Below are 16,020 nucleotides of genomic sequence, written 5' to 3'. Positions count from 1 at the left end.
ATAGTAACTTCCTGTTGAAAATAGATAAATGAACCAAGAAACATGCCTTTAATTTATCCAACTGTGATAACATATGCTACATCTCTTCCTCCTTGAATGGCTTACTTAGTAAAAAGAAATAAAGACCATATTTTTGCAGGTGTTAAAATATACCCTACATATTTGATCCCTGGTAACAATGTGAAGGAAGAAAGAAATTAACATGCTCTTCTGATCCTATTCTACTTTGCTATGCATAGAAATGAAAGGAGATTATTTTTTCTCCATACAGAAAAGAAAAAGAAAAATGATGACACAAATCTTCATGGAAGTTGATTATTTTGCATATTAGCCATAGATAAAAAGGGGGGGGGGAAGTGCTAAGCCATTAAAGAGTTTAGTGAATTTAAAGCAATATTGATATGAATATTGATATGAAAACTGGAATCCCATAGACATGCGATACGAAATCTTGCTAAAAGATGCTAAAAAGAAATCCCACTTTCACAGACTCACAGAATCACAAAATGGTAGGGATTGGAAGGGACCTCTGGAGATCATCTAGTCCAAGCCCCCTGCTAGAGCAGGATCACCTACAGCAGGTTGCATAGGATCACGTCCAGGTGAGCTTTGAGTATCTCCAGAGAAGGAGACTCCACAACCTCTCTGGGCAGCCTGTGCCAGTGCTCTGTCACCCTCAAAGTGAAGAAGTTTTTCCTCATATTCAGATGGAACTTCCTGTGTTACGGTTTGTGCCTGTTGCCCCTTGTCCTGTTGCTGGGCACCACTGAAAAGAGTCTGTCCCCGTCCTCTTGACACTTGCCCTTTAGATATTTACAAGCATTGATAAGATCCCCTTTCACTCTTCTCCAGGCTAAACAGACCCAGCTCTCTCAGCCTTTCCTCATACAAGAGTTGCTCCAGCCCCCTCATCATCTTTGTAGCCCTCCGCTGGACTCTCTCCAGTAGTTCCCTGTCTTTCTTGAACTGGGGAGCCCAGAACTGGACACAGAACTCCATATGTGGTCTCACCACGGCAGAGTAGAGAAGGAGGATAACCTCCCTCGACCTGCTGGCCACACTCTTAATGCACCCCAGGATACCATTGGCCTTCTTGGCCACGAGGGCACATTGCTGGCTCATGCTTAACTTGTTGTCCACCAGGACTCCCAGGTCCTTCTCCGCAATGCTGCTTCCCAGCAGGTCAACCCCTAACCTGTACTGGTTCTTGGGGTTATTCCTCCCTAGGTGCAGGACCCTACACTTGCCCTTGCTGAATTTCATTTAGTTCCTCTCCGCCCAACTCTCCAGCCTGTCCAGGTCTCGCTGAATGGCAGCACAGCCTTCTGGTGTATCGGCCACTCCGCCCAGTTTTGTATTGTCAGCAAACTTGCTGAAGGTACACTCTGTCCCCTCGTACAGGTCCTTGATGAATGTGTCGAATAAGACCGGACCCATTACTGACCCCTGGGGCACACCGCTAGCCACAAGCCCCCAACTAGACTCTGCGCCACTTCACACAGCCCTCTGAGCTCTGCCATTCAGCCAGTTCTCCATCCACCTCACTGTCCACTCATCCAACCCACACTTCCTAAGCTTGCCTATAAGGATGTTATGGGAGACGGTGTCAAAAGCCTTACTGAAGTCGAGGTAGACAACTTCTGCTGCTCTCCTGTCATCCACCCAGCCAGTCATACCATCATAGAAGACTATCAGATTGGTCAAGCATGATTTCCCCTTGGTGAATCCATGCTGACCACTCCTAATAGCCTTCTTTTCCTCCACATGCTTAGAGATGACATCCAGAATGAGCTGTCCCTCACCTTTCCAGGGATGGAGGTGAGGCTGACTGGCCTGCAGTTTCCTGCATCCTCCTTCTTGCCCTTATTGAAGACTGGAGTGACATTGGTTTTCCTCCAGTCCTCGGACACCTCTTCTGTTCTCCATGACGTTTCAAAGATGATGGAGAGTGGCTTAGCAATAACATCTGCCAGCTCCCTCAGCACTCACGGGTGCACCCCATCGGGGCCCATGGATCTGTGGGTGTTGAGTTTGCCTAAATGATCTTTAACTCTATCCTCCTCAACCAAGGGAAAGTCTTCCTTTCTCCAGACCTTCCCTCTTACCTCTAGGGTCTGGTTTCCTATGGTATTATGTTCTTCTGGAGATATGTAGGAGCTTCATTTTATAAAAATTGAAGCTCTGTAAAAATGAGAACCTGGGGAGCAAAAAACCAGAATTGCTTCTATGTCCTTTTGGACATTAGGGTAATTTATCTGCTGGCAGCTGCTGGGACTGACTGGACAGGGATGTGATCCAGTAGTCTTTTATCCTTATATTTTTCTTGCTTCTCAGGATCTTTATGTTATTCTTTACAGTTGAAATAAATGCCTTTTTTCTATTCAAGTGTAAATGCCAACTTTTTTTCATGGCTATTTGTGGAATTTTTGCATCCAGGGTTCCATTAATGTTGGTTAGTAGTGATTTTTTTATTTATGCACAGCCGATCTGATCCAAAGGCCAGAGAACCTACTTGTGAATTATTTATGTACTTCAGCAGGCTTTGGATCAGAACTTATGACTGTGCCCTTTATGAGACATATTATTCTTGTAGATAGGCTAGTACTGACAGAAGTTATTTTTCTAGCTGATAGCAATATAATAATGCTTGAGTTTGGTAATAGGAAAAAGTGCCCCTGTGGTATACCACCACAGGACTTTTCATGGAACTAAACAGGCCACTCATTAACATCTAATGGTCCAGGAAGAAGGGAGGAAAGAGGGAAGAAAGGGGGGAAAGAAAGGAAGGAAAGAGGGAAGGAGGGAAGTGGAATGGGGGAAGGAGGGAGGTCATACCACAACAGAAAAGGAAACCAGACTGATTTTCTCAGTGAAAGCCAATATTGTTAGATCTGTTGATCTGTTGAGAAGCTGAGGAGGAAATTACATGCTCTCTTTTAAGATTCATCATTGCATTTTGTTTCTGTTTTGAGTGCCTGGTTCTGCTACCCAAGATAATTTCTAAAATACAGCAGAGTCTACCTTGCAGTAATGAGGAGTGAAGAGCAAAGACTGTCATAGTGCGATTCATTAGACTTGGATGGTGATCTGTACTGTGGTAAAAATGAGGTTTCTTGCTGTTGAAGATGGGTTTCATTGTGCTCATCTCCTGGAACTACATCAACTATCACTTATCAGACAGATGCTAAATGCTGCACTTGAAGTAGATTATTGCTTCCTCTTTCTTTGCTCCAGCTGATGATCCTTTAAAGTGCATTTTTTTGGTCTGTTTAAAATTGGTGCAAGCTTTGAGTCTACACAATTTTTGTCATATGCATATTACATTTCTAATAGAATGGTACTTGCATGATATGGGGCAGAGGGAGATACCTCCATAAGCTTCATTTATGCCCATGTTCACCAACAGAAAGACAATATACATCCACTTGTTCTCTGTGCAGTAGCTGTTAAGTTTGAGAGTAAGCTTTACTTCCAGGAAGTACAACTGAACTGTGATGGGGCTGTACCATGTTGGAAAGCTGTTGCTTTTATTTTGCCAATCAGGCTGGCTTTACAGGACAAAGTCTGCAATCGTCCCATTTTATTCAGCTTTCCTTGCTAGCAGTATGCCAAACAGCTCAAAACCAGGTGGGGAGTCCTGTTCTTGTGGAAGACCAAGCAAGACTTTGACATTGCCATGACACAAAACTGACAGCTAATTTTATGATATACACCGTGAAAAAAAGTACAACTGTAGGGTATATGAATTGAAGTCATAGGCCATGTTCCTCAGCACTGGGCAAAAGGCATTGCCTATTTCTTAGCCTAAAAGTGAGTCAGCTCTATGTGTTCCAGTTCTGTTTTCAGCTCTGGTTATTTGTGATCTTGGAATGATCTTCGTCACTCAACAGTGTTGTATGCAGTTTCATGATCTTAAGTATTACTAAAGGTAAAAGAAATCATTACTACAACCTGAATTCCTCAGAGCAAGGCTTAGATGTATTAAGGGCTTCCAATTAGGACTTCACATATTGTCAAAAATGAAACAAAAGCAGGATGAAGAATATGTTTCTTTTTTACTGGACATTTTCCCATTTGGCACTGTACCAAATTTCCTTCCTTAATACTTACTTGGAAAATATAGCCTATATCTTAACACTACATTAATTATAAAAAATTACTTGGCAAGTTTTTGTTATATATTGCTGCATGATTCTCTAGCAGCACTTATATGCAAATTTAGGAGCAATGGGATGAGAATAATAGAAAAGAGGTATCTTAAAAGGTTGACTGAGTTTGTCCCATAATCCTTCTCCTGGTCTAAACAGCTATCCCATTGACTGCACTGCAAATGGAGCATCAGTGATCATCTGTATTCCTCTGGCATAGAAGAGTTTGATTATATATTTTCTAACTAGCCTGCAATGGCCAGATTTATCAAGGAATGAAAGGAGAAGAGGAACAGCAAACAGTTGCTATATTGAAAGAAAGCTGTCCATTGGCATTTATCCTCCTTCGCATTTTGCTCAGTAATTCACTTAGTCCGACTATGAATCATTATCAGACTGACTTCCAGGAAGAAATATCACCAGACAGCCACTGTGTTAATAATACTGATTACAGTTTTCCATTGTGTCTCAACAACTGTAGTTTATTCTATCTGATGTGGGTTTTTTCTGTGGGGATAAAGTGAAAAAAACAAAACATTTTTCTTGCTCAATTGCTTTTTGGTTACTTTATTGAGCATCACTGTAGATGTGAAAGAAGCATAAAGTTTATGTTTAAATAAATAAACAAAAGATGACAGAAAGATCCGATAATCTGAAGATAACAAAATGTTTCATCAGAATTTTCCTGACTCATCTTCTAAGTGAGATTTTAATAAGGAGTAAACAGTGCAACATATTTTAGATGAGGAACAGAGAAGATGAACATACCAGAGTTCAGCTGAAGCCAAGTTAGCGTTGTGCCATCTTTTAGGGTATCTTCCTCAGAAGAAGTCCATATTCGCCTGTGTTTATACAGTACATATTGTCTTTTTTTTGTGTGCACATACACACAATAGACAGACTGTAAAGTAGGTATGCTGATACTTAGATACAAAAATGACAAATAAGGTACTAAACAAAAAATAATAGATTAGATGTTTTGGCTTGCCTGGATGCATCTAGTTGCAAGCAAGAATTTTTTGTTGATTCTGCTTTATTCGAATTATTACACCCTACGGTAAGAAAATGTATTGCATTCATTTCTCTGTCACTGTATGCATGCCAGAAAAAATCCATGGGATAAATATATTTGGGTCTTGCTCATTTAAAAGCAAGTTACTTTATTAGTGTTGAACTTTGAGGGTTTAAATGCTATTAAAGTTTTTTGGACTGGCCATCCAGTTACTCTGTGAGCTGACTCTCTTTAACATAACCAGTATAATTTAATTTTTGAGCACTTGACCAAGACATTGGCAAGCAATACAGTCTTGGAAAACCCACAAGCAATTAATTCACTGAGATGGGCATGATAATTGGCTAAGCCCAAACCCGGAAGACAAAACTTCTCTGTACTTGTGACTCTGTCCTGACAAGTAATTTCACCTGTTAAAGTCTGGGCTTTTTCAATCTGAAGAATTTTTATAAACATTATGAGACTGATCATGAACAGTCTTGTGGGGATAATTAGGGCTTTTGGAAGGGAAAAACACAAAACCCCAAAATCCTTACAATGAAGATCAAGATGAAGCAGAAATGTCGTCTTCTACTCAGTTATATGTAAAATGTAAACCTTCCATTTTTTGATGACCAAAATGTTTCCCTAGAATGCAATGTCTTATGTCATGGCCTTTGTAATACGAGCTATGGTAACATTCACAATATTAGTATTGGCAGTACTTCTCTCTTTGGGCCACTCATCCAGAAAGTGAATTGAAATCATTCCTCTGCCATGGAGGATTACAGACTGCATTGTGCAACTTTTGGTAATAAGCTCGGTGCCATAGCTGTTAATGGTATGAAGCATCCTGAGGTTTGTTGATCTCCATCTCCTCTGTTCACCCAGTTTGGATAAACTATCTAAACAGTGAAGCAGAAATAGAGAGGGGAAAAAAAAAGAATAGCTCTACAGTTTGGTGTTCAGAGCAGTACTGGTTGGACATGTAAGTTTAAACTTTGTCCCAGTATAAGTACCCACATCTTTTCATGGCCTTATTTCTGATTTCTCGTATCTTAGATAAAATGTGTTTGCTCTAAAAAATACCCCTTGAAATCACTTAATACTTCAAAGTGGTAAGTCAATAACATCTTTGATAAGGGAAATCCATTAACAGTCCTCATAGAGGGGATATCCTTCATCTCCTGTATGTATCCAATCTATATTTGTAAAAGTAATGATATCATTGTGAAAGCAAAAGGTCATGAAAAATGGAGAGGAAGAAATTAAATAGAGGTAAAGAATCCATTTCTCTTTTCTGCTGTCTTTCATCTATAACATAAACCCTAGGTTTCACATCACTTTAAATCATGAAATAATAAATGAGGTAGGAGCAATGGAAAACATGAATCAGACCTATGATTATTTCTGTACTACCCATTATTGCCAGTTTGAGAAGCAGTGTTAGTACTCTGTAACTGGTTCAAGTCTAAAACTTACACGGTCTTAAGTTGTATCCCTATTTCTATCTAACAGTAGATATCTAACAGTGATGATGTTGACCTCCCTGTTTCAAAGCTTACGCTTGTGAAGATAGTATGGTTACTTCACCAATATTTAAAGCATTTCTTTTTCTGTAACTGCCACTAAAGCTAGAGCTTCTTATAGATCCTGAGGGAGCACATGCTAGGAGTATGCCCATTCATGAGCAACATGATCCTAATAAGAGCTAAGAATGCAAACTCTGTGATGTCAAAACAATGGTTACTAAAGAAGTGAAGTGCTGGGAAGTAGAATTTTCCAAGTAAAACATATGTCCTCACTAATGCAATTTTCTGACATCGTTATTAATCCTATAAAGCCCAAAGCATTATTTTTAAGATTGTATTTCTTCAGAAACTACACCCATATTCAGTATGAAGAAATGCAGAGTATTTGTCTCACATATTTAGAATCCCATTCTTTGGATTTGCGGTTTACATTTTAAGTTCTTTATGTATATTTTCCACTGATTTAAAAAGGTATCTTCCATTTTTCATAAACTGTATTCTACATTCAGCTAGTACTGATACATGGTAGTAAACAGCAGTACTCATAATGAAGGTTTACAGCCCAGCAGACACGCACGGAGCAGTGCGTGAGCACGCTGAGGACCACAGCCCACTCAGTTTCACAGCTTGTCTTCAGCCCTGCTCATTCTTTCTGCTTACATAGCATACTGACACACAGAGAGTTGGCAGATGCTTTTCTTTCAAGTATTTTTACAAAAGACAGAAGTGCAGTAACACCTGGTGGGCCAGATCTTCTAAAGACAGCAGTGGATAGAAGTGGAGGACAAAATGAGGATTGGATGATTGTTGCAGGGATGGGATCACCGGGACTAAGGACAAGGAGCAATTAGGTATGAACATTTCCTAGAAAGAAAGAGTAGGCAAATTTTCTTTGGACATTAAGACCTGGGCAAGAGTGGTAAAGGTTATGGTATAGGTAGTCTTCCATTATCTTGTAATTTGCTGTGTTCAGGCTCATTTTCATTCATTGTGAATTGTGAGCTACGTCTTCAGAACTGACAGCTTTGACAAACATTGCTTGTTCTGTGCACTCTTCAAGATATATTGTGCACATTTTTATTCTCCTCAGATTTCCAAAGCTGTTTGGGGGAATTCATTTTCAAAGCTCAGTTTCAACAATATTTTTCAAAATGGCTGGCACTGCTTTGATTTGTGATTTCCATCATAACACCTACAGTAAAACAATCTGCTCTTGTTTAAAAACACTTGGTTCTTTTGCTTTTACTTTGGCTTTCTGCAAGTCATGTAAACGGCAGCAGTTTTACCACCTGCTGCCTACACTGGCTGCATTTACATTAATGCTTTAGTTCAGATTGAGAGTGGACTTGTGAAGCAAACCTCCTGGCTGGTCCCCAGTTGCCAAGCTTTGGTTGGCAAGGTAGAGTTGTGTCACAGTGTGTGACGTGGGTTCATCTTAACGGATACCAAACAGGAGATGTGCTGCAGGAATGCACCTAATGGTCTTCAGCAGCCGATGGGCACTCACAGCCCATGGGACCGCACAGAGTTAGGCTGAGGTAAAAATCTTCTGAAAGACATATGGTATGGACATCTGGTTCTCAACCCCAACTCTTTCTATATGTCCACTTGTATTGGTCTGCACTACTTGCTAACATAGACACAACCATTATCTGCTCCAACATTGCAGGATTTATGCAGAAACATGTATTATGCTGCTCAAATATAATTTGGATCATCATGACTGAACTCCAGTTCCTTCTGGAATTCCCCATGTTCCTGCCCCAGACAAGACCACCAATGATTTCCTGTACATTTCATTCCATAGATTTTGATCAATGCTACAATTTCTCAGTAGTTACGCAAGTGTGATTTTCCTCTCGACATGCAAAAGGCACACAGATCTTGTTCCTCGTTACTGGGCTCAATATCATTTTTACCTTAGAAAGAGAGCTTCCACTTTGCCTGTGTTTCTCAGTGCTGAGGTCATTTGTACTTCTGCAATTGTAAGCAATAATGATGTCCTTTGCTTTGGTAGCTTTTTCAGCTACATCAACTGGTGGACCACAGAGAAGAAAACTGATTAGAAGTTGTCAAATACCTATTCAGATTTGCCAGCAGGAGCATTGATTGGGAGCATTCAGTTAATTTGTCATAGCTGGAAGTCTTATCTCCTGTTCTCTGCAACCATGAAATACTTTTTTGTTTATCCTTGGTTGATTTCAAGCTCGCATTCATACAGATGGGATAGTTATTTTTCTTTTTGTCAACCAGAGAGTAGCTGAAACAGTATTTGCATCTTTGTCATACAGAATATACATAGATCAGCTTCTTACCATGACTATTGGTGAGTGTATGTCAATATGTAATTACATGAAAATCATTGTTCTAAAACTTTCTTTGGGTCATAAAGATTCATAGATGCTCCAAGTTTTCAGTAAGGTGTAAACAACAAAGTAAGTTCTTTATGAAAGGAGAATTTTTTTATTATAGTCACTTGCTTGACTGAATTGCCTTTGTTTCTACACAGAAAAAAGGCAGATTATCAAATCTTTTTAGCAAACTCATTCCATGAGTTTGAGGCCTTTCTGGGGACAGGAAATAATGTTCTTCATCTCACTGAGTCTTCTAATTTCCCTTATTTCTTTCTGGCAATGCTTACGAAAAGCTTCATATCTAGAATGAAAGAACAAACTTCCTTGGTCGGGCCACAGCATTGCCGTACTGCCTGCAGCCAGCATCCTACATCACTCCACATGCCCTGGCTCAGGACGTTGTGATGGATTACAGTGTTGGCACAACACTGTCTTCTGGGATGAGCTAAGATTACTATTGTTATCATTAGCTTCATGCTGGGAATTTGTTATATTACAGACTGAGACACAGATAATGACTACCAAGTCAAAGAATTTACATTCTACATAACAAAAACCACAAAATATGAAACTATGGATGTCGGAAGGAGATTATAGTTTTTCTAATTTTAATGTATTTGTTTTTATTGAACAATAAAAACACTATCCGTGATAGTGGATAGTAGGAAATTTAAAGGAAAGATTATGGGATAATGCCATTCATCAAAAGAAGCATGGAAGAAAGTACCCAAAAGTACACTGGTGGGAGAGAGAAAAGAGTAGTATTTTCAGTCAATTCTGTTGTCAGTGGTGGAAAGAGCAGAATAAGGGAAAAGATTCATGATGATGTTGGTGTTAGGAAAAGATTCATGACGATGTTGGTGTTGGGAAAAGATTTGTGATGATGTTCTGAAGGAGAGACTGCAGGTGAGCAATGGGAATGGGTATGTCAGTGGAAAGAGAAAGGAGATTTCTACTGGCTTGGGGCAACAGCAGGAGCCTGGGGAAGTCTTGGGCTGTGGCAAAAGGAACGAGCAAAAGAAACAGATCACAGAGCAGGGAGCACAGCCTAACTGTGAGGGACAGCTATGGGCAGCCAGCCTGGCCCAAACTGGCAATGACTTTCAAAGAGCCAGGGAGGGCTCTAAAGAGTTTGCTAAAGCTTGGAAAACCACCAAACTGGCTGAAAGCAGACCTGGAAACAAGGGCCTGTCTGCAAGGATGCACACAGCAAGACGAGAATTATTATTTCTGTCCTGTCTGACTCTGTTTGGAGGCTTTTTGGTTTAAAAGTTAATTATTCTAATTTATATTTAAATAAAATTTTCTTTCTTGGTTTTAAAAGCCTTCAATATCTGTTAGAAAATTCACTATAGAAGATCTGAGCAGATTCGTCTCCAAATTTTGGCTGACTTGGGCTCAGAATTTCTTAAGGGAAGCTTTTCAGAGAGAAGGTGAAATATTAGCCACTCTTTTCTTATGAAAAGCACATTAGAAATCAGGATATTGCATTATTTGCCCAGGTGATAAACTATGACTGATAGCTAATGTCCAGGACAAGTGTGACTTGAGGAGGAGCTGGAAGGTCCCCATTCCCAAGGGGACCATGGCTTGCTCGATATAGAGGTCTAATCCCCACCCGCAGGATATTCAGGTTCATAACCCTGTGACTTAAACTCATTTCGATTTGCTTGGCTGTTCTACCCAGCAGTTTCTTCTGTTGCTGTTTGCAAGAAGTAAATAGGTTTATATACCATCTGACCTGCAGAAATTCTGATGCAGCAAGGTGATATTGGTAACTCACTTGACTTGATACTTGTTTAATAATTTAGCTCAGGTTTGTTTCTAGGTAGCTAGGTATCCAGATGAGCATCTTGTGTTACTGCCTATTGTCATGGTTACAGGACTGGCTGCATCTCTTCTGCCATCTCTGAGTCTTCTGAGTGCAATATGAGGGCTGTCCTTGCCTGAGGTACAATACAGCAAATCTGCCACTGACAGACTTGGATGTAGCGCAGTGGCCTGTAAATAAGCACTGGCTCATTTCAACATGTCTAATAGAATTCAAATGTGTGCATTGGATGCGCTAATATTAGCTCTTAACTACTAGTAAGTGGGAAGCTAACTGAAGCAATTATATTTTCTGAGGTCTGTGCAGTCAACTCTTGGTTTTAATTAGCCCTTTGAAGTGTTACCAGAATTCCCTGTCTGGAAAAAATATTTATAGGTATGCAAACACACAAACATACACAAAATATTGTATTATTTATATTACTATATTATATAAACAAAAAATTCTCAGAGCAGCTGCTAACCCCTCATGCTGATCTGTAGAGTGCTTGAGCATTTCTCATGGAAAAGAATCAAGTCTTTGGTGAAGGACATGCTATCTGTATCCATGTTGTCTATGTCTGAACTGCCCACAGTGAAATGCCATGCAACCCCCGTGCCCTGGAGAAGGTGCCCTGCGGCAGCACAGGACCTCCTGGCTGCTCTCGCCTGGCAGCTGCAAAGAGAGATGGCTGGAGTGTGCGTGCATGGGCAAAGCCGGGCCATGCAGCCGGGCTCTCTGGCCAGAGCATCACTAACCTTTGTCCTCTTTCAGGGTAGAATCACTTTACCTTTTTCCCTCTCTGAAAGGACTTTTAAAAAGATCTTACTACTTTTTTTTATTTTAAAATCTTATTGGATGGCTGACTTCTGTGGGTAGAAGTAACATTAATGACATTAAATGAGTTATTTGGAAAGGAGGGTTTTGCAGTAGTTCCCAAGGTTTTTTTGAATGCCAATTTCTTTTACCTGAAAGCTTTTTCCCCCCTCCCTGTTTTATTATTTGTGTATATTGTGTGTGAGGGGTTTTTTTATTGTTTTCTGCTTTCCCTAGAGATTCGCAAGCATGCATGTATGATGTTTAAAATGGTCAAAAAGTGACTTAACTGTTGAAGGTAGGATGCAGTGGTAGGTGTCCTAAGTATTGCTACAGATGAGGCCTAAAAGAAGGGCAGATACTCGGATCACAGATTGCAAACTGTGTTTTAACTTTCCCACATTAAAAACGTGTGGATGCCAGTTTAGGTTTTAAATGTACTTACCCCAAATATTTTCATGTCTAGGAACTTTGAACCAAAAGAACTGGGGAAAGAAATATTCAGCCTGCAATGGTGCCAAACAATCTCCTATTAATATAGATGAAGATCTTACCCAAGTAAATGTGAATCTGAAGAAACTTAAATTCCATGGATGGGAAAAAGAAACTTTGGAAGATACTTTCATTCGCAACACTGGCAAAACAGGTAAAAAGTCAGATTTCGTGTTTGGAGTTAGATGACGTCAGAAAAGTGATATAGAATGGACAGTCAATCAAGGACTTTTACTGAAACATTTTCATTTCATTTTTCCTTAACAACTGGTGCATTCTGAATTTATCCATTAAGAAAAAAAAACAACCCAAACCAAAACAAAAACCAGGTGATGGCAATAGCTAAGCATCATTGAGAAATCACACAAATGAAAATTATGTGCACAGACAGATAGAGCCAAAGCAACCACATCGTTACTATCATCCCATCATGAGCACTTCATTGAAGCTAAATAGTAATTTAGCACTTGCTATGAAATAATGATAATTATTACTACAAATCTAGATCTGTAACAAGTATACAAAAATTATTTTTTAAAAGTATGAATAAATTACCTAATCATCTGGAAGCACTTCATGACTGAGTTATGGTTTCAAAAAACACAGGATAGGATGCATCTTACTTACACAGAGACACCTATAATGTAGATACTTGCATCTGAATTATTCACTTAGATGACTTCTTACAGTCAAAGAAGAGAAATAGGTGCTTTTATGGTCCGATTTGTCTTACATATCTTAGAAATGTATTTTAGAAAGTGATCTATGCCTGCAAGTGCCTATTTCTCCCAGCTATAAAAGAAGCTTATGGTGGCATTTACATTGTCAGACAAATCTTTTTGCAACCACTTATAAATCCAGGATAGCAGTAACTAAAAGCTGCTTGTTGAAAGTACTGTTTCTTGTTTCAGGCATAGGTATAGAAGAAGGAATTTCTTAACAACTGTCTTTCACCTTCTACCAGTTCCATTGGGACCAGCTTTTATTTTATTATTTTATTTTATTTTTCCCAATTTCTGTTCGTGGCCCCATCGTGTACTTCCTGCATACTACTCCACAAATCACTTACTTCCCTCTTGACCTACTAGCTGCAATAAATAGCGCATTTGTCTTTTCAAGAGATCCCTGAGGAAACATTCTTTAAAGTCCGTAAAAGTGAATGAAACTCTTCCTCATCTACAGCAAATCAGATATTACAAAAGGAACTGCTAAGCTCTGCAGTTAAAATTCTCTTCAAGGTTTTGAGGAAAGGAATGTAATGAAACTGAACTCCATTAGTGCTGTTTTAGTAAGAGGTCAAACAATTCACAGTCACTGGAGGTGGGACAGGCAAATGTGGGGCTTCGGTCTATTCCCCCCTGCTCATTCCCTCCAGAAGACTTATAAATGCTCAGTCCCACCTACAGTTTGTGTACAGCTATGTCTCCCTGAAGACCTGCCATCACCTTCTCCCATGGGAGACTGCTCCACAAATAAGGAGTGTCACAGACAGGAGAGTCCTCCTAGGAACCGGCTAAAAGTTTATTTTCCTGTGTTGCCTCATGATTTGTATCTAGAATTATAATAAGGGGCGGGGGGAGGGTGGGTATTTTACTTTTTGTTAAAACCACAGGTGCTTTCAGGAAGCTATGCATTTCAGGACTTTCTTTTCTTACACAGTCGGATTGGTGGCTAAGCCCGTTTTCTGAGCTTTTTAGCATAGTTCCGTGGCTAGTTTCAGACAACAGGAGACCAATATAATAGTGCACGTCATTAAATGACTATTTTATGAATTGCAGCATGAATTGAAACATACTTCTCCATGCTAATTGTGAATTATCCCACTTCTTACATAGTTTAAATAACCAATTTCCTGTCAAACTGCTTATGAAATATAGGGAAATAAGCGTATCATATTTACCTTTTAGCACCTAATACTGAAAAATGAGAGTCAGACGTGCCTTGGCTGGCTTTTATATTGACACTCCTTTTTTTTCCCTCCCTCTCTCTCTTTGTTCAGTGGAAATTAACCTGACAAATGATTATTATGTAAGTGGAGGTGGGTTAGACACCGTATTCAAAGCAAGCAAGATCACTTTTCACTGGGGAAAATGCAACGTGTCATCAGACGGATCAGAACATAGTTTAGAAGGACAAAAATTTCCTCTTGAGGTAAAGTACAGAATAGATTCTGACAATTTTGATGATTTGACATTCTGAAAAAAGTAATACTGTTTACCAAATACTTTTGTTTATTACTTGATTAAAGTCTATTTGCAAATATAATCATTCAGTTAAATCCAAATTAATAATATTAAAATGATGCATTTTAGAGGGGCAGCATAAGGCGTTATTCCATGGCATGTTGCGAATGTCTACACTGTGCGTTTTTGCACGTCTTCTAAGTTGACATTACAAGTCAGTTCTGCTAATCTGACAAAGTTCAAGCTCCCACTATCAGTTCAGCTCCTATGAGTTTGGCCCATAACTTCCACAGCAGGCAGTTTAAAGTGTACATAGACTTTTCAAAGCTGGGACTTTGCTGAGAGCCCATGGGAGCTGCTGGGCCTTACCAAGACAAAGCGCAGCCCATGTTGCTGGGCTGGAAAGAGCTGGCAGCAGAGTGCCAGGAGCCATCGTGTGAGAGCAGGTCCCGGGGGCGGCCACGTTCACAGGCAGCCAGGCCAGCATAGCCCTGGCTGGTTTGGCAGAATAGCTTGCAGCAGCGTGGGGATGGGGTGGAGGAGAGGAGCAGCTCTTGTTGAGATGCACGAGGGCAGTCTGCAGACCAAATTTTCAACCCTCAACGTGGCGTTGTGATCATTTTCCAGTTAAAAAGATGTAGTTGTGGCAGGCGACCGTGTTGCTTCTCACTCCACCTTGGACTTCTATGTCACAGCAAAGCAATAGAGCCAAGGTTGTCCTATACTCTGTGGAGAGCTGTGAGCCAGGAGCTTTCCCTGGGCAGTGTCGTTTCCTTTACCTCATTAACCATTTAAAAATTCCCGCTCACGCTCCACCTGTTCTGCCAAGGCATTGAAGAGAATATTCTCTTCCATCATCATCACATGAAAAGCTAGTAGGAGCAGGACACTTCCCCATTCATGTTGGTGACCCAGCACTGGAGGAGATTTCCCAACTGCATCTGGAGAAAGAGAGGAAGGGGTGAAACAAATGCAGTGCCCATCATAGCAGTCAAATGTGGCCACAAAATACCTGCTAATCTTTTATTACCAATGCTTCTCTACACCTACGGCAAGGCAGATGCAGTAGGGACATCATGCCTTATTATTCATGTTTTGCCACTGATTTCAAGATTCATCTCACCTGAGTAGTCTAGGTTACATGTCCAGTATCAGCAAGTTATCCCGGCTTACTGTATTATCCATGGAGAGTGTTGTGCTCCTTGAAAGGATAACTCCTGCATACTTAGTGGTTTTCTAAGACAGTTCATTTTTAGATAGTTAACAGCTGATGAACTCCATTCTATCTCTTCAGATAATGCATGTGAGAGAGATTAAAAATCCATATATTTGTAATGAAATTTACTGCTTGGACATTTTTTTCTCAAAATGGGAATATAAATAACTGCATTGATTAATTTTTAATTTTTTTGTATATATAACACTTGAATATATTTTTATTTTCAGATGCAAATCTACTGCTATGATGCAGAGCAGTTTACAAATTTTGAAGAGGCAATTAAAGGAAATGGAAAGTTAAGAGCTTTATCAATTTTGTTTGAGGTAAACAAAGTATATCTTTGTGTCATTAAACAAGCATTGAAACACGGCAGATGTTCAAACTGAATTTAAGTGGTTCCAATGTGTGATCACTGAGTTAAAATTTGCATATATCTTTCTAATGTATTCTTACAGAAAAGCAAGCGGGCACAAAA

The 16,020-nt window shown here is 39.8% G+C and overlaps 2 protein-coding genes across 7 annotated transcripts in view; one reads left to right on the top strand and one right to left on the bottom strand.

Moving 5' to 3' along the window:
* The window catches only part of CADPS2 (calcium dependent secretion activator 2), a 508,886-nt gene that overhangs the window by 28,769 nt on the left and 464,097 nt on the right, over window positions 1-16,020 (bottom strand). The window lies entirely within an intron of this gene.
* Window positions 1-16,020, top strand: part of PTPRZ1 (protein tyrosine phosphatase receptor type Z1) — a 142,295-nt gene that overhangs the window by 65,610 nt on the left and 60,665 nt on the right. For all 6 annotated transcript variants that reach the window (XM_054803522.1, XM_054803503.1, XM_054803512.1 and 3 more), the window contains exons 3-5: window positions 12,118-12,297; window positions 14,143-14,294; window positions 15,773-15,868. In XM_054803522.1, the coding sequence (XP_054659497.1) occupies window positions 12,118-12,297; window positions 14,143-14,294; window positions 15,773-15,868 (428 nt within the window). The remainder of the gene's footprint in view (window positions 1-12,117; window positions 12,298-14,142; window positions 14,295-15,772; window positions 15,869-16,020) is intronic.

The sequence above is a fragment of the Grus americana genome, chromosome 1, assembly GCF_028858705.1.
Source record: "Grus americana isolate bGruAme1 chromosome 1, bGruAme1.mat, whole genome shotgun sequence".
Lineage (NCBI taxonomy): Eukaryota > Metazoa > Chordata > Aves > Gruiformes > Gruidae > Grus > Grus americana.
Note: the sequence above shows the minus strand (reverse complement) of the source record. Positions and strands in the feature narration are given on the sequence as shown.